At 38.7% G+C, this 22,555-nt stretch overlaps 1 protein-coding gene across 3 annotated transcripts; it reads right to left on the minus strand.

Annotated features, from left to right (window-relative positions):
• Positions 1-610: 610 nt before the first annotated feature.
• On the minus strand, positions 611-21,074 carry ASPA (aspartoacylase). Of its 3 annotated transcripts, XM_030296393.1 has the most exons (7): positions 21,036-21,074; positions 18,788-19,049; positions 14,977-15,172; positions 13,189-13,282; positions 9,983-10,090; positions 5,841-5,950; positions 612-2,170 (listed from the first exon to the last, which is right to left on the minus strand). In XM_030296393.1, exons 2-7 carry the CDS (start codon positions 19,021-19,023, stop codon positions 1,973-1,975), a joined length of 942 nt encoding a protein of 313 aa, XP_030152253.1. In that variant the 5' UTR covers positions 19,024-19,049; positions 21,036-21,074; the 3' UTR covers positions 612-1,972. The 3 variants fall into 3 exon arrangements, with proteins under 3 accessions (XP_030152254.1, XP_030152253.1, XP_030152252.1); XM_030296394.2 differs by lacking the exon at positions 21,036-21,074 and having other exon boundaries at positions 611-2,170; positions 9,983-10,084; positions 18,788-19,210; XM_030296392.2 differs by lacking the exon at positions 21,036-21,074 and having other exon boundaries at positions 18,788-19,174.
• Between the last annotated feature and the right edge of the window lie 1,481 nt (positions 21,075-22,555).

A 22,555-nucleotide genomic window follows, 5' to 3' on the forward strand; every position in this document is an offset into this window, starting at 1 on the left:
GAGCATTTTGAACGAGAAGTAGGAATTAGCTAGAGTGAGGGCTGAATGGGGGAAAGGAGCAGAGGAAGGAGGGAGAGAATTCTGGGTGGGAGGGCCAGTCTGTGTGAAGGCATATAGGAATAAAACAATGTGAAGCAGACTAGAACAGAGAGGACCTGAAGGGCGATGCATTTAGAAAGGTTGTAGGGGAGGGAGGGGCAAATCACAAAGGGCCCTTGTGTTAGGAATTTGAACTTCAATGACTTGTTATTCTGTCCTGGGCACTGTGCTAAGAGCTCAGCTGCATCAGCCCACTTATTCTCCACAGTAATCCCAAGAAAGGGACACTATTATGATGACCCTCATTTTACAAATGCAAACATCAAGTCTGTAACTGAAAGTGGCTATAGCTCTAGGTTTTTAAAAAATCACATTTAATTAGAAACTCTGAATACTGTAAATATTGAGTCAGAGGAAATAAGACTTTACATTTACATTGTAAATTTTATAGGTAACTAAAGTTTGATAGAAGAATAAAGTACTCTTGCCAAAATTTACATCTGGAAAAAACTGACCCAGAAAAACTGGACTCAGACATAAAACACGAAGGAACTTTCACAGTGGAAGAAGGAAGATTGATAAATTGAACTTTCACTCAGAATTCAGAAGGAAGAGAGTTTATTCCAATAAAAATCATTTTGGCAAAGTACAAAAATATTGGTGCGGAAAAATTTAGAAACAGTTTATTTGTGCTTTATAAAACACTGAATATGAAAATGAAATTAGTTTAATGGGGTTTACTCTGGAGAATGAGATATTTACATACATCTTTGTTTCAGATAACAGTATGATGGTTGGTACATACATTTGAAACCATAAACATGGGTTCCTTGGGGTCCAAATCACAGGATAAAAACACTCTTTACTTGGCTGCTGCAGCCTAAAAGAGGAGGCAGGGAGGCTCCTGCAGGGGCTGGAGGGAGAGAGGGAGGCAGTGTTTCAGCCCAAAGACCTTTGAGGAGAAGAATCGTGGGTGTGGAGGCGTTTTGGGCATTTAGATCACAGGCACTTCTTTGAAAGAATGCATCTGTGAACCAGAGACATGATTTTGGGTCACATTAGTGTCCGCTGCTGTCTGCTATTTCTGTCTTTACCGCCTTTGCTGCCGGAGCCCAAAGACTTCCTCACGTGTTGGCTGGGAACAAGGGCAAGCGCCTTCTTTCAAAACGAGAAGCGACAGTTGGAAGGAATATGCCTCTTCCAGGTTTTCCCAAGTTGGGAAGGAACGTTAGCTTCCCAAGGGGAGTGTGAGATGTCTGGAGGCAGCTCCCCGCTCCCCGAGGTCAGTGCAGAACAAGGGGCCAGTTCGGGGCAGCCGTGCTGTGTGGGCGACTGCAGACAAAGGGCCATTCAGGTCCTTGATTTATTCCTAGTGTCACCTTTATAATCAGCCCTCATTTCCTGTTCACATTTCATCTTCAAAAGAGCAGTTACAAATCTCCTATGGATATCACAACTATTGCTAAAGTTACAGATGGGATGCTTAATATATTATCATTAATTCAGGTATGAAAAATTTAAAAGTCACAAGTCTGCATCATGAGTTTCGAGTAGCATTTATACATTACCTGAAAACACATTTAATTCTAGATTCAGGTTAATAACTTTTAAGGTATAGTATCCATTTCAGTTTTGAAATTTGAATTTAAAGGCTGTTTGTTAAGAATGTTAAACTCTCAAAGTATAATATATAAAAAGTTATACAGAAATAAGAAATGCACTTCTTTGAATAAGCTACGTGTCCACTATGATACTTTGAGAAGATACGCATTAATTCATTCATTCAAAAATTTGCCTGAATGCCCACTGTGGTAAGGCACTGGACTAGGTACTAGGATATGAAGTCGAAGAAGCCACAGCCCTGCCCCTCAAGAGCTTACAACCTAGTGGAGTTTGTCAAGATACTGTGTCACAGGTGGGCTAGAAGTGATTCTTAAGGTAACGAGGAGCGAATACTTCTTGCGTTGAGTGTTAGTTTGGTTGCCTTTGCAAAAGCTTCTTTCTTTTCATAATACGCGGCCTCGTTTACAAACACTGGGTACACAGTACTGCCTCCGCCCAACGGAATAATCTTTCCATCAAGAGTTAAAAACACAGGATCCCCGGGGTGCAGCGGTTTCCAGTCTTGATCCTCTCAGGAAACAATTAAAATACGTAAGTTACATTTAGACTTTTTCCCCACCTTAAAAGTTTTACGTCGGGCTCTCTAGACAACTAACAAATTATAGCAGTGTCTAACAAAAGAGATACTTGAGAGATGTGTTGGGAGGCCCATGAGTGATCTGGCCAAACTGAGACCAAACCATTAATTTGGGCAGCAGTTTTAAGAGTTCCCCATTTAGTTTTTATACCGCATACATGTGACTGGAGTTTGTTTCAATACCAAGTTTGCCTTGAATGCTGCCAAAGAGATTCAGAATATTAAAGGGCCAAATAAACGCATGTCTCCCTAAGTGTATGTTCTACCTGTTGCTAGCAGAAGTTAAATCCTGTTCAGCAAAGCTTAAGAAATATCCTTTAAGAGCCTTCAGTGTGCAAGACATTGTACTGTAGGGATGTAAAAAATGAGTCCTTGTGCCTGCGCACCAAGGGACTCTATTCTGATGGGGCTTAGTGAGACAAAGTGGGGATGGGCTGGGGCCTGTCTTAGGATAAGGTGAATGTTCTCCATGATAACAACGGAGTTATCTGATCCAGACCATGAGCCCTCAAATACCAGTGCTGTCACATCACAAGAACCCTAAAGCAGCTCTTCCCACACTTTGATATGTTTTCAGATTGTGTACAGATTTTGTTAAAATGCAGATTCTGATTCTAGAGGTCTGGGGTTCTGTGATTCTGCACTTCTAACATTTCTCAGCAGCACCTGGGAATTTATTATTAAAGCACAATTTCTTTCCCCGCTGCAGACGTGCCTTCATATTAACAAGTCCCCAGAGATTCACATGCATAGTATTAAAGTTTGGGAAGCTCTGCATTACGGTAAGTTTCTCAACCCTGCCTGCATGCTATAATTGACTGGGCTATTTAAAAAATATAGATGAGTATGAGGCACCTGGGTGGTTCAGTTGTTTAAGCATCAGACTTTTGATTTCAGCTCAGGTCATCTCATGGTTTCATCTCACGGTTCATGGGTTCCAGCCCCGAGTCGGGCTCTGCGCTGACAACATAGAGCCTGCTTGAGATTCTCCCTTTCTCTCTCTCTGCCCCTCCCCTGCTTGTGCTCTTTCTCCGTCAAAATAAATAAATAAACTTTCTATATCTACATCTATAGATATCTATAGATATAACTATACCCAAACCTGAGCCACATGAAAATCACCTGGTAAACCTAATTGATTTCCTGTGTGCACCCTGAGGAACTAAATCAGAATCCCTGGGGAAGGGGCCTGGGAATCAAGATTTTTTAAAAGCTCCTCAGGTGATTCTCCTGTGGCCTGAGTTTGAGAAGCACCGCTTTAGTGCTTTTGTAATAGGCTTCGGGCATTTGGGAGTACATCCTCTAGATCATCCCAGTGAGCATCCATGACCAAGAACTGTCTCTCTTTGAATGAAACCTGGACTCACAAGCAGGTGTCTGTCTATGTCTCTTTCTCCAGGATCAACTATCCTCAGTGTTCGCTCCCTGATCTCCATGGACACTGGTCTTGCTATTCCTCAAACACTCCAAGTTTGTTCTAGCCTCAGGGCCTTTGGACTTGTTTTCCACGTGGACGACTTCTCATTGCCCAGGCTCCAGCTTCAATGCCATCATCTAAGAGATGGCTCTTTTAGACCATTCCATCTGATAGGAACCCTCTGTTAGCCTCTATTATTCTGTTCATTTCTTTTATAGTACTCATTACAATTTGAAATGATCTGGTTTATGTATTGTTTACTTATTCATGGTCCATTATCCCCTGATTACTATGGAAGCTCCGTGAGGGATCTTGTCTATCTTGATCCTCAGGGCCCAGAATAGGCTTAGTAGTCATTCAAATATATGTATTTTTTAAAAAAATATTTATTTATTTTTGACAGAGAGACAGAGCACGAGGGGGGGAGGGGCAGAGAGTGAGGGAGACACAGAATCCGAAGCAGGCTCCAGGCTCTGAGCTGTCAGCACAGAGCCCTACGTGGGGCTCGAACCCACAAACAGTGAGATCACAACCTTAGCCCAAGTCAGACGCTTTACAGACTGAGCCACCCAGGTGCCCCTCAAATATATTTATTGCAATAATTAGTGAATCACTCACTCCTTGTAAATACTGAGCAACCAAATCAATACTGTCCTTCCTTTCAAGACCTACCACAAACCCTGTTTGTTACTGATCTCATTAACCTCACTTCTCTGCTTCACCAGGATGATGTTTGTACTCTTCAAGGATCCTTGAGGAATACAAATCTTAAAAAAATCCTGTGTTGTAGCCAGTTATGACATCATCACCTTGGCCTCTGTTTCTTGTACTTGCTATTTTTGTTACCTGTAGTGCTTTCCTCTCTCCCTCAATCTTTATATTTCTTTCCTTTAAAACATTGCCTAAGGCTCCTTCTTCCGGTTTCCACCCAGATCCCACTAAGGCAGAAAGCAGGATTTGCTCCACTTGTCTACAGACAGCTTATTTTATTAAGTTGTAAGTCTGGATGACTGTTACTAGGGTCATTAGATGGGAGTCTGAACTGCATCAGTAGTTTTCCACTCTGATTACCCAGGCCACTAAGATCAGATTAGCTCAAAGTGGGATCCTGGCATTGTTATGTTTCAAAGCCTCTCTAGGCAATGTATGACCAGAGTTGAAAGCCCCAGACTAGATAATCCGCCAAGTCTTTCCCATCTGTCTGAGGGTGCATAGGGTTATCACAATTGATATGGATATTTTAGCTTTTTGGAATATTTGCTTCTCTTTGCTTCTGCCTTTGCCTTTTCTAGATTTCAATCTCCTATGCTCTCCCAAGAGCCTTTTTTCCCCCTTAACTATGCCATTATTGATCAAACCAGAGAAGGAGCAGATACTGGGGTTCTGAGGAGAGTCAGGGAGTGGTGGTAGAAAACACCGCAGAGAAGGAGGTTCTGAGTGTTTTGCTCTAACTTATTCAGTGGTGATCACAGGGAGGTGGCAGCAATGTGGTCAACTGCAAAGAACATTAGTTCTGGATGTGCCATTGATAGCTGTAAGACTGGGGAAGATCTAAATTTTATTTTCTTTAAACAACTTTTTTTTTTTGAGTGTAGTTGACACAATGTTACATTAATTTCAGGTGTGCAACATAGTGATTCGACAAGTTTATACCTTATGCTATGCTCACCACAAGTGTAGTTACAACGCTATTATAATACCATTGACTATATTCCCTATGCTGTGCCTTTTTACTCTGTGACTTAATCATTCCATAACTAGAAACCTGTGTGAGCCTGTTTTCTTATGATAAAATAGATACAGTAATTCCTGTCCATTGCACTTGGGCAGGAATTTCACCTTCCCTGAGAGGCCTTGTCTGACCTCTTCCTCCCCACTTCATTATTCTTTTATGGCATCTGGCTATCTTGATTTCTAAACCACAGTTTAGAGTTTAGTACATCTATAAATCTCATGAGAGTATAGACCATATTCACTGATGTATCCCCAGAGCCAGCAGAGCATATACTCAATAATATTTATTGAACAAAGGTCTGAATACCTTACCTACACTGCTAATGTGGGTAAATGTAGGTAATGCAGGTAAACGAGCTAATGTATGTAAAATGGTTTATGAATTGTAAAGTTCTATTTGAAAGTGAGACATCATTAATTTGAATACTTTAAAGGAACAGCAAATGTTACCTGCAGGTTAGGGTGGATAATAGCGGCAATATCTCCATTTTCATTCCTAGGATAATCAACTTTCTCCATTATTTTATAGACTTCAATAGCACAGGGGGGGAATTCTTCTCCTATGGTGAAAACAACATGTATGAATAGTGATTAAGAAGAATCTCTTGAAAAAAAGGAAGTTGAAACTTTAAGGGAAGAACAACACCCCAAAAAGGAAGACAGTTACAGGGAGAACATACCATTTTAAGTTAAGGATATTCTTAACCAACATCCAGCCAAAAGAGGTTCTCAAATTATTCCTATTGGTACACCATCCACAAGTACACTAATGGGGAGAGGCAGAAAGCAGAACTTGAAAAGCCAGGATAGGCTGGGAGTCAGGACACCTGGGCTTCAGTCCAGCTGTGTGATCCTGAGCAAGATGCTGAACTTCTGGAGGCTCACTTTCTTTACTTGTCAAACGAAGGTTTTGACAGTATCTCGGAGGGCCCTTCCAGCTCTGACATTCTATGACTGCACATCCTCAGGGGGACTTCCGGCAGGTTAGGTGACTTCAGCATGGTGCTCCTTCTCTTAACTAAGTATGTGAGACCCTAGGATGCAGGCAGCCTGACTTCCAAAGATGAGGCAACATTAAATAACCCAATGCCCAGAAACGTGTAAAGGGAGTAGTTTACATGTACACCAGGCAGCTCTGTGTAAACCGGATGAATTTTCATCCAAGAGAGGATCCTTAGTGTGCTATGGTTGCAACTCAAAGGAAACTCCTCCTTTGTCCTTAGAACAGAAAGTGCAGCCCCGGGTTGGAATGTGGATAGCCTGTGATCACTTCTGTATCAGTTAGCTTTTGCTGCTTAACACACTACCCGAGAACTGAGTGGTGTGAAACAACCACCCCCAGTTTAGCTCATGATTCTGTGGAATGTTTGGGCAGTTCCCCCGGTGTAGGCTGGCTTTCTGATTTCTGACTGGCTTGCTCATGCATTTGTGGTGAGCTGGTGGTAGGTCAGCTGGAGGCTGGCTGATCTAAGATGGTCTTACTCTCATGTCTGGCATTTGCCAGGCTGGCAGCTGGAGCTGGGGTGTCTGAGTTCTCCGCCTCATAACCTCTCATTATTCAGCAGGCTAGGCTAGGCTGATCCACATACTGGCAGTACAGGGTTCCTAGGAGGAGCAGAGAGCAAGCTCCAGTGTGCAAGTCCTTTTTGAGTTTCTTCTGCGGCACAAAACAAGTAACGTGGCCAAGCCAGATTCAGGAGGTAGGGAAATAAACTCCATTTCTTGGCAGAAGGATCTAAAACACCACATTGTGAGAACACGGACACAGGGAAGGGAAGAATTTGTGGGCATTTTTACAATCTACTCCATCTTCCAAAGGGAAGATAGAAACTTATCAGGTGTCATCTCTTTAAAGCAGAAGGTCTATTAGGAGGACAGAAAAAAGTGGTAGAACGTAAAGAAGCATTCTAAGTTTGCTACTTAGAATCTCACAGTTGGAAGAAGCCTCAAATGCCTAACCTCATCAGTGCTTGAGAATTCTCCACGTCTTTCTGGCCAAGTGATCATCTTACTCCTGCTTGGATGGCCTCACAAAGTGTGGTCCATTCCACTGTCGGTCAGCTTTGTTAATCAGACATTTATGTCTCTAGGTGACTTCATCCCACTGATTCTATTCTGCCCTCAGAGTCACAGAAAACATGTCTAATTGTTGCTTTCCAGTATGACACGTCTAAAACTCTAATATAAAAAGTCTTTTGCTGGCCTAAGAATTCTTCTTCTCTACCTACATATGTCACATTCGTGAGGTTATATGTGAAGATACTTTGTAAACTGAAGTTCTACGTGCATCTTACGGATGGCTCTTATATTATGGTTTTTAAACTCTTCAGCCTTCTCAATTCTCTCCTTGGCTAACCTCTACTTCATACAGGTTCCTCCTGAAATACGGACTCAGAATTTATTCACATTCTCCAAGTGGTGTTTATTCAATCCAGAAAAGAGACCATCACTTCCCTTATTCTGGGATTTTTTTTTAAACATAAAAGCAAATTTTGAACCTGAAATGTAGTTAACCTAACCTAAAATATTTGCCTCACACAATTGTTAAAGTAGTCAGCACTTTTTAGATCTACCTTCTAACCACAGATATTTTCCTGCAAGCTTCCTGCCACCTTTCATTTATGTATAAGCATGTCACATATATCCTCATCCAACTTACTAGTAATAATTTTGAGTAGCACAAAGCCAAGGATGGAGCTCTTCTGCACATTTCTAGAGAGTTTTTCTCTAGGTGGTTATCTCTTTGTCAGCATTCTTTGGATAATGGTGTTCTTTCCATGTTAGTTAGAAATCCACCAAACTGGAAAGTCAAGATTAATAGTGGTTTAAAATTTTTGAATTGCAGGATCCTTTGCTTAAATAAAACGTTACACGGAAGAGCAATAAAACAGAAGAACTGGTCTGGTAGGAGCAGAGGTAGGGGTGCCTGTCCTGGAACTACAAGACAGCCATGAGATCCCCACCCCTGGGGATAGGAATCTATGGACTATGATTTGAAAAACATGTCTTTCCTCTCATGTCTGTGGTCTTGTACCTGGGTTCACTGTTCCTTAATGTAAGGTAGTCCCCACTTAACTATCGGAAGGGTTTCTTATCAATTAGTGGTGACCTTCCCAATACCAGGTGCATGAGACAGTTATAGAACCAGTTCTCAGACATAGGTGGTAAAAAGCTGATCTTCAGTCTTTATGACTTTGGAGTCAAAGGATTCCCAAGCACAGAAGAAATTCCTGTGAATGCAGTAGGGTGCACAATCTGAGGTTAAGGAATTATACTCCCCCATGACACTGAACTATTCTCCAGCTTTGTCACTATAATGACCCATTCCTCAACGACAATTCCAATTAAGCCTGCTGGAGTAATTATTTATGTAGGATGTCCCTTTCTCTCTCCCTCTCTCTCTCTCTCTCTCTCTCTCTCTCAGGAATTTTTAAATTTTTACAAATTTTATTAACTCTTTAAATTTTAATTCCAGTATAGTTAACATAGAGTGTTATATTAGTTTCAGCTTTCTTTGATTTTATTTCAATTATACCTTAGTTTTAAATTTTCAAGTACATTCATTTTTTAGTAATCAATAGGCTTTATTTTTTGCTGTTTTAGGTTTATCAAATAAATGAGCAGATAGTAGACTTCCATATATCATCCTGCCACCAGCCCCATTTAATTGTTTTTTAATTACACAAATAATATGCAAATACATCGTTCACCTTGAAAACAATTAAAATAAAATTAACCTGTTTTTTCCTCATATATATGTATGTGTATTCTAGCAAGTGTTTATTATTATTCTGAAGCAAACTGGTATAGTGCTGTATGTTTTGGTTTGTAGCTTACTTTCTGTAATTAACAATGTATTTTGAAGATCTTTTCACATTAATTTATTTAATTGTTCACCAATGGATCAATATTCAGGTCATTTCTATTGTCTTGCTGTTACAATGATGCTGATGACCGCCCTTGCATGTGACACAGTGGGTGTGCCTGTGCTTTTGCATGTCTCTGAGGTATGGACTTGCTGGGTCACAGGATTTGTGCATTTTCAGGAGTGGATACTATAAAAATTATTCTCTAAAGTGTCCTTACTGGATTTATACCAGCAGGGAATGAGAGCATCCTCTTTTCCTACACTTACCATCAGTTAATACTATCAGGTTTTAATATCTGCCCACTCTGGTGGGAGAAAATAGTTTCTCACTTTAACTGGTGTTTCTCTGATTAGTAGTAATGTTGGACATCTTTTCATGCGCTTATTGGATATTTGTATTTCTTAGTGGTTCTTTGCTGTTTACAGTGGAGATTAGCAGAAAATGAGGATTTTATTTGGGGAGATTTGTTAGTAGCTGTTTTGCTTAAATGTGTCTACTCTGGTCATTGAGGAATGGCTGAAGTGAATAACATTTTTAAAAACATCTAATATCATGAGCATGGCAAATTTGACAATTGCTATATCAGCGTTTAGTGGTTAGGTCACTATGTGTGTCACTATGTGTGTTCATTTCATCTCGCTTTTCTGATTTACACACACACACACACACACACACACACACACACACACACTAACAAGGAAATAATTCCTGCCTCCTACTTACCTTCATTGAAATTATGTATAAAATCAAGAGCATGTTTGATCATTTTTCTCATTTGATCCAAAATATCGGCTCTCAGAACTCCTTGAGGCTGGGGACCAACTTCTACACCTCGGTACAGAAGGGGTATATATAATATTTATATAAATATTACAATATATTAGACAATCGAGCATGTTCATATATTAAGACCTAGAATCTCATCATTAAAATGATTAAAAAGGTAGACCATGTAGCATCATGGAAAATATTTGAGACAATGTTAGGCAAAACATAAAAGCAGAAGATTTACATGTACACATTATAAGCGTAGTGAATAAAAACTGAGAGAAAACATGAAAAAATATCAAAGAATTATATTAGAGTAGTAAGATCTTGGGGTCATTTTTTGTTTAAATATCCTTCAATATTGCCATATTATCAACATTGTCAACATTTAGTCTTGACAGGAGGAAACGCATCTATTTGAGTCACAGAAATTTGGTGCCATGGATGGTTAACATGACCATCTAGGTGACCCTAGAGCAACATTCTTGCCCTTAACATAACAACTAATTCTAATGTGATAGTGCAACAGTTTTAGTTTTCCCTAGGATTAATTTGTATTCATTTATTCTCACCCCAATACAATCCATCCTCACATCTACAAAACAGTCTCTCTAAACCAAATATCTAGTTACCTCCCTCCTGTTCCAGTCTCCCACACAGTTATCCCCCATTTATCAAAAATAATATCATTCATTCTTTTCTAACCAATTCATATCCATTCATATACATTCTTTTTCACCCATTCTATTTTTACCCAGTTCTCTTATTTCTTGATTCACAAAATCTTTCTGTATTTGACATTTATTTTTTATTTGTTGTGCTTAGCTTTTTTGCATATACGTCTGGACACACATTTAAGTATGTGGTATAAATGTGGTTAACGTATGCATTTTGTGTATAAATGATTTGTACACATGTGTTAAAACATGTTCAAGGATATGTCTATATGTGTGTTGTAGAAGACATTATTGGTTGCCCATCCAAAAGCCATTCCACTTCTTCCTTACTGATAGAGTCCTGATTTTGGTTCGCTATCCAGTCTTCCAGGTAAGTGAACTTTTCTCCAGCCCAGGTGTAAATATGGAATAGTTTAAGTCGTTTATAGTACTCCCATTATCCTAGTGATTGATTTAAGAATGGATATGTGATCCAGTTCTGAACAAGTGGTTGTAACAGAGGTCTGCAGGGAGTTCCTAAGACTTTTCTTTCACCCATTAGATATTGTATTATTGGCATATGATGCTTAAAACTACAGTGGACATTTTGTGGCCATGGGGGCTGCTAAAAAACTCCACTAAAGATGGTATACTAAAAAGATAAGATGAACCTGGCCCCTCATGATGTGCTGAGCTGTAATGTAAAATAATAAATTTATTTTATTGTTTAAGCCATTTGAGCTTTGTGCAGCCAAAAATATTGTACGTATTCTTGTTTGGAGAGGAGATGGAAGGTGTGGAGAGCAGCTGTGATTGGTAGAAGAGGGTGTCTGAGTCAGAAGAGTCAGTTATTGAAGGATTTTTTCCTTTCTGATTGTGAGTGGAAGATAACAGGGTGGCCATATTTTCTAAACCAACAATTACCCTTGACACAAGATCCTGTATCAGAGAAGAATGTTTAAAGTTTTAGGAAATAGCCAGCATAGTCCCAAGTGGAGCTGAAGAAGTAGTGGTCATAAACTTAAATCTTCTGAGTCTCAAATGAGGCCATGGTTGATCTGGGAAAGTTAACTTAAGAGAAGATTCTGTCTAGAGTATTCTGTGTGTGTGTGCATGTGTGTATGTGTGTGCATACACACACATGAGAGAGAGACAGAGAAACAGAGACAGAAGATGAAGAAGATTCTGTGAATGATCATAAGGCTGGCTGCAGAAAACAGCTTCTTTCCACAATAAAGTTTACTTAGAATGATCCTGCCACATTTCAGCTTTGTAATAGAATACAAAGGTGGTCCTTTTGGAGGCTGGTAGAAGCTAGGGCAAATTTCTATGAGACAATAGAGATATATCGTAAAACGTTGGGTTGGAGATAGTTTCTGTCTGAGCTTAAGTATTTCCCCCCCAGTGAGTGGATGGTATAAAAATATTCCAAATTAATGAAGTTGGCAGGATAACATACAGTATTTCTAATTGTTTATGATGATCTTAGTACTCTATCATATTGAAATATTTGAAAGGCTTGGCCCTAAAAAGGGGCAAATATATTGGTAGATATTTGTTCTAGTTAAGAGCAGCATTTCCCCACAAATATCATAGACCAAGAAGAATGCTTTTTCAAAGTGTGGAAATCTTCAGCTTTATTTGGTGTCCCAGAAAAACAGGATCTCTATCATTCATTGTTAAGCATTTGGTTTATTTTGAATAATTACCTATACTTAGATATTTACCTTTGCCCCAACAGATCCCCGATTATGCACCAAAATTACCAACAATTAAATGACCAAGATAACTTTAAATTTGCTGATACTGTTTGACAACTTGTTTTGAAATTAAATTACTCTTGGTTAAAAACATCTTAGATCTCACAAAAAAGGATTTTAAGTTGTGCAAACAATTATGCTAGCAGGTCATTCAGGAAAGAGAGTGGAATATAGAAAAAAAAGAGACTGTCTGATGTGCAAGCCTCCATATTGGAACTTGCCAGAGGGGAAAGATGCATTCACAGCTCAGTAACTGACACGGAAACAAGTGAGTGGATAGACAGCAAACAACTCTTGGGAGACATGAGTACAAAACAGGTACTAAAAGGAAAGTTGGGAAAAGATTTTTTTATGGGTCTCTGGTGTTTCTGCATGTCTTGCCAGCAAGACACTGACTGCCTTGGTTCCAGATTATTTTTCAAGAATGTTTTTACAGTGAACAGTCTTGGAAGATAGAGATGATCTCTTTCTAGGCACAAGGGCAGGCATGTTTACTGCGTATTATAAAAGATCCCAGTTCCCTCAGTTCACTGTTTCTCTCCTGGAATGCAGAAACTGCTCAATGAAACTGAGGACATTTGACATAGTTAGAGCCTGCCTGGAGTTAGTTAGTTTGCTTTTACTTGACAATTATAAGCCATAATGATAAGCAAGGTAGCTATAAATATTCTCCAGAAAATAATTGTCTCAGAGTTTCATCCAGGACATATTTTGTGCAGTTGTGACAATAGGAAATATGACTTACCAACAGGATACTTGGCTATAGAACGAGTGGTCGCATATTTGAGGGAAGGATGCTCAATAAGATAAACATAGCAGGGTAATGGAGCCAAAGAAGTCTGAAAAGAATTTAAAACATCTTTCTTATTATGTAAAGACCATATGCTTTGTTCTCTTTGCCACTAGAGAGTCAATAATGTCTTCAATATGCTTTACTCCATCAAGTAAGTAATAGAATACAAAGGTAAGACAGCTTTATGAAACACTCTAAAATTCAGTGTTATTATTATAGCTTTGAAAACACATCAATGAATTACATATAAAATTGAATTATACACAGCTTTCTGGGCAAAAAGTACATTAAACAATTCTCCAGAACCATGATAAAAAATGTATGAAATAAATTTTCCTTCTCAATGGATTTGGCTATTTTTGTTTTCACCACTGGTGACACTTACTATTTAGTTTAGTATAGGTCTCATAAAGAATTCCGTTTCTACCCTTATGGTCCAGGTCCGTACAGATGTTAGGTAACCCCCCCCCCCCACCTCGACTTATCTGAACGAGAATTCAAGATAAGGCCTCTGGATTTTGATAACATTGTCAGCCATGCTGCTTCTATGCCTGGTAACCAGAGCATTCAACTCTCCCTTCAATGAGCAAAAAGAATCACTGCATTATGATCTCCCACCAGAACTGCTAGCTAGTTATTGTCAAAAACTCAAGGGAAACAGAAGTTAACAATTAATCTTTACTGTCTGCTAGGTATAAGGCTCAATGCTGTATCTCACTTAAGGCTTTTAACACTCTTATGGGTAAGTGTTATTATGCCAATTGTATACAAGGAAAGCAAGGTTTGGGGTGTGGAGTATCTTGTCCAAGGTTAGTGAATGAGAAAGCGAGGATATAAGCCCAGGTTCTCCTGGATACACAGGTCAAACTCCTTCCACTTAAGCATATTGGCCCTCTGGAAGGAAGAGTAGCCATTATACAGAAATAAACACATAGTTCATTATTTGTGTTTTTTGCTTTGTTGTTACTTTCTAGCAATTTTCCTCTAGCTGTCAGCCCTGGATTGCTGAATTTTTCATCTTGTAAATTTCTGAGCCTTAAAATGATTAGCTATACAAGTACTGAAAGAACAGACATGTGTTGGGGTATCTGACTCAAATGGAGACAAGGGCAGAACTAAAAAGAGCCACCCTTTTTATCACTGGTCTTTGGTCATATTAAATGACTATTTCTCAAGCTTCCTAAAACTAGCATTGAGCTATGTCAACTACACTATTTTAAGTGTGGGTATTGATTTTACCAAATAGCTTATGGTTTAGTGGCTGTCTGGATAAGTGAGTTATAATTTTATAAACATGAGAATCCACAACTTTTATTATTTTGTTCACTGTGTTTATTATTTTACTCCTTTCCTCAACTTTTCTCCTGCCTTCAACACCACCTCTATTCTGGTGCGCTCCTCCCACTCCCTCATCTCTCTTGGACCCCCTCTTCAAACCCTTTTCTGGTGGCTCTACATCTACAATTGACTTAAAAGTACAGGTACCATGCTAACTTATAAATTAATAACACTGGGGCACCTGGGTGGCTCAGTTGGTTGAGCATCTGACTACGGCTGAGGTCATGATCTCACGGTTCATAAGTTTGAGCCCCACATGGGGCTCGCTGCTGTCAGCTTGTCAGCACAGAGCCCACTTCAGATCCTCTGTCCCCTTCTTTCTGTCCCTCCCCTGCTTGAGCTCTCCCCAAAATAAGTAAATATTAAAAAAAAAAGAATTTTAATTAATAACATTGACATTACCTTAATATAATGACACATCTGAATTAAAAAGTCATTCCTGGAATCTTCAAGAATAAGAGTGCACCCCATGTTAGAAGTAGTGTTGTGAAGGTCAAAAATAATGTCATAGGAATATTCATTGTCTTTTGGACCAAATAAATGATTGATTTCTTGAGCCCTTCTCACTTCATATGGCAAATCCTTTGACATTTTTTTGCTGTTATTAGCAGAAAGAAAAAGATTTAACAACATCTGTGGCTAAGATAACATTAAACATACAATAAGAACATAGTGTATAAGGAAACAGTTGCCAAACCTTTAATATGAAAAATCTGTAAGTCAAGTGGAAACTTATTTCAAAATTTCATAAATAAAAACTTCCTTCTTTTTTCTCCATTTGATTTTATGTAATGGTGCATCGGCATGCTCACAAACAGTAGTTCATTCATGTGGCTGATCCCAGGGAGGACATTTCAAACAGAATTCACCATTTGACTTCAATGTTTAACAAAATGCATTCATTAATTTAATCAATAGTTTGTTTTTTTTTTTTTAAATAGTTATGTGCACTGGGCTATTTATTGGGGCTAGACTATCAAACACACACATAAATTTTTTTTTGTCCTCTAGCTAATTCTAGTCCACAAAAATAGTAAACTTAGGTGATCACGTTACCTAATTAGGGATTCTAATTGAGGTCCCAGGAACCATTATGGTCCAGGGTAAGCTTTACAAAGTCTGTAAACTCGACAAAAATGCAAAATTTTGCAGGCATATGCATACATATTTTTTTTCTGGGATGAGGTTTTTATTGAATTCTCAAATCAGTCTCTACCTCTCCTCACTCTTTAGGATATTTTTTTTTTTCCCTTACTGTGTATGTTGACAATTTAAGTTTATTTTTCCTCATTAAACAATGGTTTAACTCAACCACTTCTCTATACTTCCATCTATTTCTGTTCCCTGACTATTTTTGCTAGTGTCTTCAAGGGACCTACAGTTGGAACCTGGGTAATTCCTGCCTAAAATGCAATCAAGAAGGTGGAGCAGCCATTTTTTGACCATAAAGCAAAAAGAATGAGGACAAAAGCTGCATACTAAGGAAGGTGCAGTGGGAAGACAGAAGAGACCTGTGGCGCTTATGTTACTATTGAACCACTACAACCAGCCCTCGACCGCCAAGCTCCAGACTGATTTGTGAAAAAGAAACCTTTACTTAAGCCACTGTTTTCAGGTTTTTATTATATGCAACCAAACATAGTCCCTAATGGATAGGTATGCATTTTAAAACTTAATTCATGGGGGCCCCTGGGTGGCTCAGTTGGTTAAGCATCAGACCCTTGATTTTGGCCCAGGTCACGATCTCATAGTTCATGAGACGGAGCCCCGCATAGGGCTCAGTGCTAACAGCCGGGAGCCGGCTTGGGATTCTCTCTCTTCCTCTCTCTCTGCCCCTCCCCTGCTTGCATGCTCTGTCTCTCTCTCAAAATAAATATTTAAACGTTAATTCATGAAACAACTCAGTGAGGTTCCTCTACACCCAAGTGATCTGCTTCTAATTCTCCCCCATGTCGGTAATGGCATCACTAACCACCCAGTTGCTCAGAGCCAAGGCTTGAAGTCTTGAAAGATAATGGACACTTTGAGTTCTCATGCCCGTGGCCCAGGTCTCATAGGAAGAGTCTCAAGGGATGAAGCAGAAGGAATGGGCAGGAGCAAGATCCTAAAAGGCACTTTAATCACACTAAGTTACTTAAATCTATGCCAGATAGATTTTTGAAGAATTTTCAGCTGGGGAAGGGCATAATAAGATTTGCCTGTCAGGATGATCCCTATGGCTGCTATTAAACTGAGTCAATGGCAGGAAGGATTGGAGTAAGGCTAGATGAAGAAAGATTCTTTAGGAGGCTACTCTGTCCACAGATGAAATGAAATAAGGTAGCGAAAATGGAGAGGAGTATTGGATTGCAAAATATTCAATGCTTGAATAAACGGGAAGATTTAGTGACTTGGTAGACATGGGGCTTGAGGAACAGGGAAGATTCTAAGTTGATTTCCATAGAAGATTTGATGGGTAATGGTGACATTACTGAGATGGGGAATATAGGAAAAGGAGCAAATTTGGGAGAGGGAAGTCAGGAGAAGGTAATTAAATTTTATAAGTGTGATAACTACCCTGAGAGAGAAGTGCCTAGCTTCTGAATAGTGTTAAAGTATAAGAAGCAGAAAGCGAATTTAATTTTAAAGACTGCTCTCACGGACAATGCATACTACTGATGGTCATAATAGGAAAACCCACCCCAGTCCATTTCAGAGTTATTTAAGAAGTTAACATGCCGACTAAAAGCATTATTCTTCAACAAATTCTTATAAGAGTTAGTTAAAAGCTATTTTAGGTGAATAGATAAATCTTTAAAAAGATTTTTTTAATGTTTTATTTATTTTTGGAGAGGGAGAGAGAGAGAGAGAATGAGCGAGGGAGGGGCAGAGAGAGAAGGAGACACAGAATCCGAAGCAGGCTCCAGGCTCTGAGCTGTCAGCACAGAGCCCGACATGGGGCTCCAACCCACGAACTGCGAGATCATGACCTGAGCCCAAGTCAGAAGCTTAACCGACTGAGCCATCCAGGCAACCCTAGGTGAATAGATAAAATCTTCATTGTATCACCATAACTTCAGTCATGAAGATAAAGCATTCCTGAAATTAAAATGTATGCTAGTAAAAATATGCTTTGATACACAAAATGTGACTCATGTATAATTCTCCCTAAAACATCTATTTCATAAAGTGAGGCATATTTGTACTAAAGGTAGTAACTGTATTTGATCTGTTGTGAGATTAAATTTAAGTAACTCTGTAAACTCTAGTTAGCCTTTATTAGAACATGAGTACACAGGGCAGTGGCTGCTGTGTGAGTTGTTCCTTTGCACGTGTTCCATCTCAGTTAGTTGTTTTCCAACTCGTTGTGGATAGAAACCATTTTGTTCATAGTACTCCCACAGTACCTGGCACAGTGCCCCATGAAGAGTAGGTGTTTAATAATATTTTTAGGTAAATAAAAGAAAGTGGTGAAAAACAAATACTAAGAGGCCTATATATCTATACTAGGAGCTATAAGGATGTAAACAAAGGCAAAAATAATTAGCATTATTTATATTATGTATTATATTGTAATACCTAGAGTGTTACTATTGCATACACTGCTTGCAATGTATTATGAACCAGCTGCAATTTAAATTCAGAATATGCAAGTGAAGTGCTTTTATCTCTCAGGGATCCACCACTGAAGCCAGTACATCTACTCCTCATTTGACAAGGTGGTGTGATGGTTTTTGATGATGGGTATTTATTCACTTTTTCATATTCAACAAATATTAATTGAAATATTACAATTTTTTTGACTAGAACTTTATTACTGCCATGAATATAGTTGTATAAAAACATAGTAGCGAACCACCTAGGAAGCTAACAAATATGTATGCAAGCATACAGGCCAAAACTAATATAATACAAAAGACTATTACATCTGCTTTTTTAAAGATATGATTTAAAAATAAAAACCATTGTTATTGTCTTAGTCTGTACAGAATGCATTTAAAAAGAAAATCAGTTAAGAACAGTCTGATACTTTTGAAAGTTTATAAAAGAGCATGTGGAGGCCCAGTTTAGGTAATTGAGTACTTCATAGCGAGTATGATTAAAAGTGAAAGTGATCCATTTCACAACCGCGACTATACGTACGGATACGGGTATCATGTGCTACATATACGTGTTCTCTCTCTCTCACACACACACACACGCACACATGCTACAACACAAAATGTAGTCTTACCCAAGATTTTCAGGGTCAAAAACTCGATTCAGGTCACAGTCAATATATCTGGTACACTTCTTCACTGCTCTTGGGTTGGTAATAAATGGTTTTACCTCCAGCCCTGTTCTCTGAATCTCAGTGCCATTCTCCAGCCAGCGCTTAACTAGAAATACTCCTGTTAACTCATTGCCATGAGTTCCTCCAAAGATAGCAACCTTTTTTATAGGATCTTCAGTAACATGACAAGAAGTCATTTTTGTCAAGTAGTTTTACCTGATTTCTGCAATTCAGAAAAGAGGAAATCAAATAGAACTTAATTTCTTAAGAAAAGTTGAGAGATTTAAATCTAAATGATACTTTAACCAAAGTGCAAAGTGCAGAGTTCTCTTGAGCGGAGTATAATTTAATATTCTGTTACAAGTTCTGAGCCCTGTTTATTATAGGGACACTCCCTTCCTTAGCCCTGCCCTTTACCATATTTGGATTAAAATATGCAGAGATGAACTAGATACAGCTGTTTAACTTCTTACTCCCTCACATGGTCAGTAGATCTAAATGCAATAATAAATTAGCCTCTCATACTAATACAAAAATTCTGGTTTCTAGCCAATGTCACCTAATGGTGCTTCCATGACTATCTGTAATAGTAAAAATAGTTTATACTTTTCTAATCCTCAAAAATATGAAAAAAATTAAAAATCTATAAAAAATAAAGAAGGGGCTCATTATATGCATGCTATGATTTGCTATTTATGTTTCCACTCACATTTCAAAACATTTCTTCTCTGAAATGAGTTCAGAGCCTTTTCATTATCTGAGGACATTTGAATCTCACCTCCATAAACAGCCAAAGGCGGAGAGATCCTGAGAGACCTCCTGTGGAGCCAGCACCATTTCTTTCAGTATGCTTATTCATAGTCAGAGACACAAGAACCAAATAAATGATCACTAGGACGTTAAAAACTACTTTGAAATATGTCTTAATTTCCTTCTCATGAAGTTTTCGGTAATTCTCTGTCAATTTCTTTAGGAATCTTTCCCACGTTTTGCCTTACTATTAAAGGAAAAGCAACTGTGAATAATGTTCAAGTCTTTATAATGCCTGAAAATGTCTTGGGGCATGCTATATATGCTAACCGAATTATGAGTTTATTATAATATACAGTCTAATTTACTAGAAGCCCAGACTCTTCACTGGAATGTGTTACTCAAGCGGGGGGTCTTATTAGGGGAAACTATTCAGAATACTAAGATGATTACATCCCTTTGGAGAAATGACTCTGAATCAAATCAGATTTGATTTCATGCTTGATCATCCAGAAAGACAAATATGTTCAAGTTCTGGAAATACCATGTACTAGTAGCGCCAGATTGTTGATAGGGATACAAGAGTAATTCCTCACAACCTCAGAGAAGTTTAATTTGTAATTAAATTTCCCACACTACCTCAGTTTATTCATATATTTACATTATAAGACAGGGTGGGTTAGGCATTGACATAGCCATTGTAGTGCTAAAGGAAAAGTCCCTCAGCTACCAGGAGAAAACTGGGCCGGGGACCCAGGTTTTCTGATTCTAAGCCCAGTGTTTTTAACAGAACAGGGTGCTTCCTGTTATTTTTGGACTTCCCCAAAGTTCTAATTTTGCTCTTTTGGAATTCGCATAAACAGTTACTACAGCATGCTCAGGAAACAAAAAGCATACAAACAAAACAGATGCTAGAATGTAAGATGTGAATGTTTCATAATGTTTAATAAACCAATCCCTATGTTCTTCCTTAGGAGATTATAATGCAGAGATAGAGAAAGCAAAATAATAAAATCCAAATTTACACATTAAAATTACTGTTCTAACCTAAGAAAAAGCCCATGTAGCATTTGATTTTTCTATCCACATCAATGTACACTGAACACTAATGTAGAGATGCTCAAAACAAAAGCAAATGTAAACAAATTATGGTTGTATTATTTACTTTGGTCTTAAAAACTCTAACTATGGTGAATTATTAACACTTGATTAGGTTTTATTTCTTTTCTGATTTGTGGTTAGTTCTGTCCTTTGCCCTAGTCTCTCTGGAAATGCTGCTTTGGTTATTTACTCGTAGCTGGCACAAATGACTTGCATTTCGAGGCTTGTTTTATGGAATTTTAACAGATCAGCACTTTGAAGCACATTTAACATTCAGAAATAAAGTTTCCCTTACATGTCAAAATGAATAACTTTTTTTGCGAGCTAGTGAATTGCAGTAATTCTGTCCTATACTTACCTTGTTTATTGTGTACAGAGTTTGTCTTCTGCGGAAAGCTTTATTAGAAAAAAAAGAGAGCATTTCCTTAGAACTAGAGCAACAGAGGCTTTTCATACTCTTATACCAAGTTAACTTCCGAAAGATTTTTAACTCCCTGTTTCCCAAAGCACACTAAATTTTTGAGCCCTACAAAAACTACAAATTTTCACTAGTCTAATTCTTTTTTGAGAGTTCAGAGAACTGATGGTGTATAAAGTAGAACCGTTTCTAGTTATCACTATTGATGAAGTTTTGGGGTGACAGGGTGGGGGGGGGGCAGAGCTGACGGCCAAGAAAGAATTCTTGAAGACGCCTTTGGTGCAAAAATGTGATTTTATTAAAGCACGGGGACAGGACCTGTGGGGGGAAAGAGTTAGCTGCACTTGGGGTAGTGACAGGTAACTCATTATATACCTTCAGGTTGGGAGGGGGTCAGGGTTAGAGTAAGTCTCTAAGGAATTTTGGAAGCAAAGTTTCCAGGACCTTAAGGGGCTAGCTGTTGCTAGGAAAATGCCATTTATTACCATTTAGTAAAACCTCAGTCATGAGACCCTTCAGATTCTATCAGGGGGCCATAAGCTTGGAGTATGATTGTCAGCATATCTTGGGGGAGTTGAGAGAAAGGAGTTTCCAAAGGAATTTTTATATGCTAAAGTAGACTTACAGGATCCTCAAGGTTGGGATAATGGTAAGCCAAGATTCCCTTTTGCCCCCAGCAAAGTGTCATCATTCAGGCAGCTGAGATCCTAGAGGGAGGTTACTCTGCCGGTTTCAAGGACTTGCCAATGGACTGCAGGCAGTAAGGGAATTTAATTTTTCATTTGTCTTAGTTTCCCACATCACCATGGCAAGCACTTAAACCCCTTTCCTTTGTTCTTGGGTAGCCAGAAGTGAACAAGGAATATCACACATATTCTACTTGGGGGGTGGAGGGGCGGGCGGTGGGGATTGCTGTCAGCTTGCCCCATGCTCCCTCAACACTGTCTCATTATTATGTTGAATATTTAATGTTTTGAAGTATTTAAAAGAATAAACCTAATAATTTCCAGCACTATAAATGTTTTGTAGGGATAGCGGTGCCTGATTATTAGTAAAATAATGTAGTACAAAACAAAGGGAGAATAAATTTTTCATAGTCTTGGATGTCCAACAAATCCACGCAAGAAATTTTGTGGCAGATGCATTTAAGATGTTGTTTCAAAAATAGTATGGCTGAGGGATAAGGAAGATCTTCTCTCAATATTACATATAAGGTATCTCATACATAATGTGGTTGTCCAGCAGTCATGTAATCAAACTACTCTATTTTTTCCTTCCCCCATGGACCTCTTGCTGTCACCCATCCGGACCAACTTTCCAGATGGAAATAAATAAATGTAACCAAAACAAGATAGGGATAAAATAGATAAGTTTATACACAACTAGTAAAGATTCCACATTGCTCATTCTGCAGTTCTGGCAGATTTAGCACAGCATGTTGTCCATAGTGGGCTTAAAAT

This window comes from Lynx canadensis, chromosome E1, assembly GCF_007474595.2.
Source record: "Lynx canadensis isolate LIC74 chromosome E1, mLynCan4.pri.v2, whole genome shotgun sequence".
In the NCBI taxonomy this organism is placed as follows: domain Eukaryota; kingdom Metazoa; phylum Chordata; class Mammalia; order Carnivora; family Felidae; genus Lynx; species Lynx canadensis.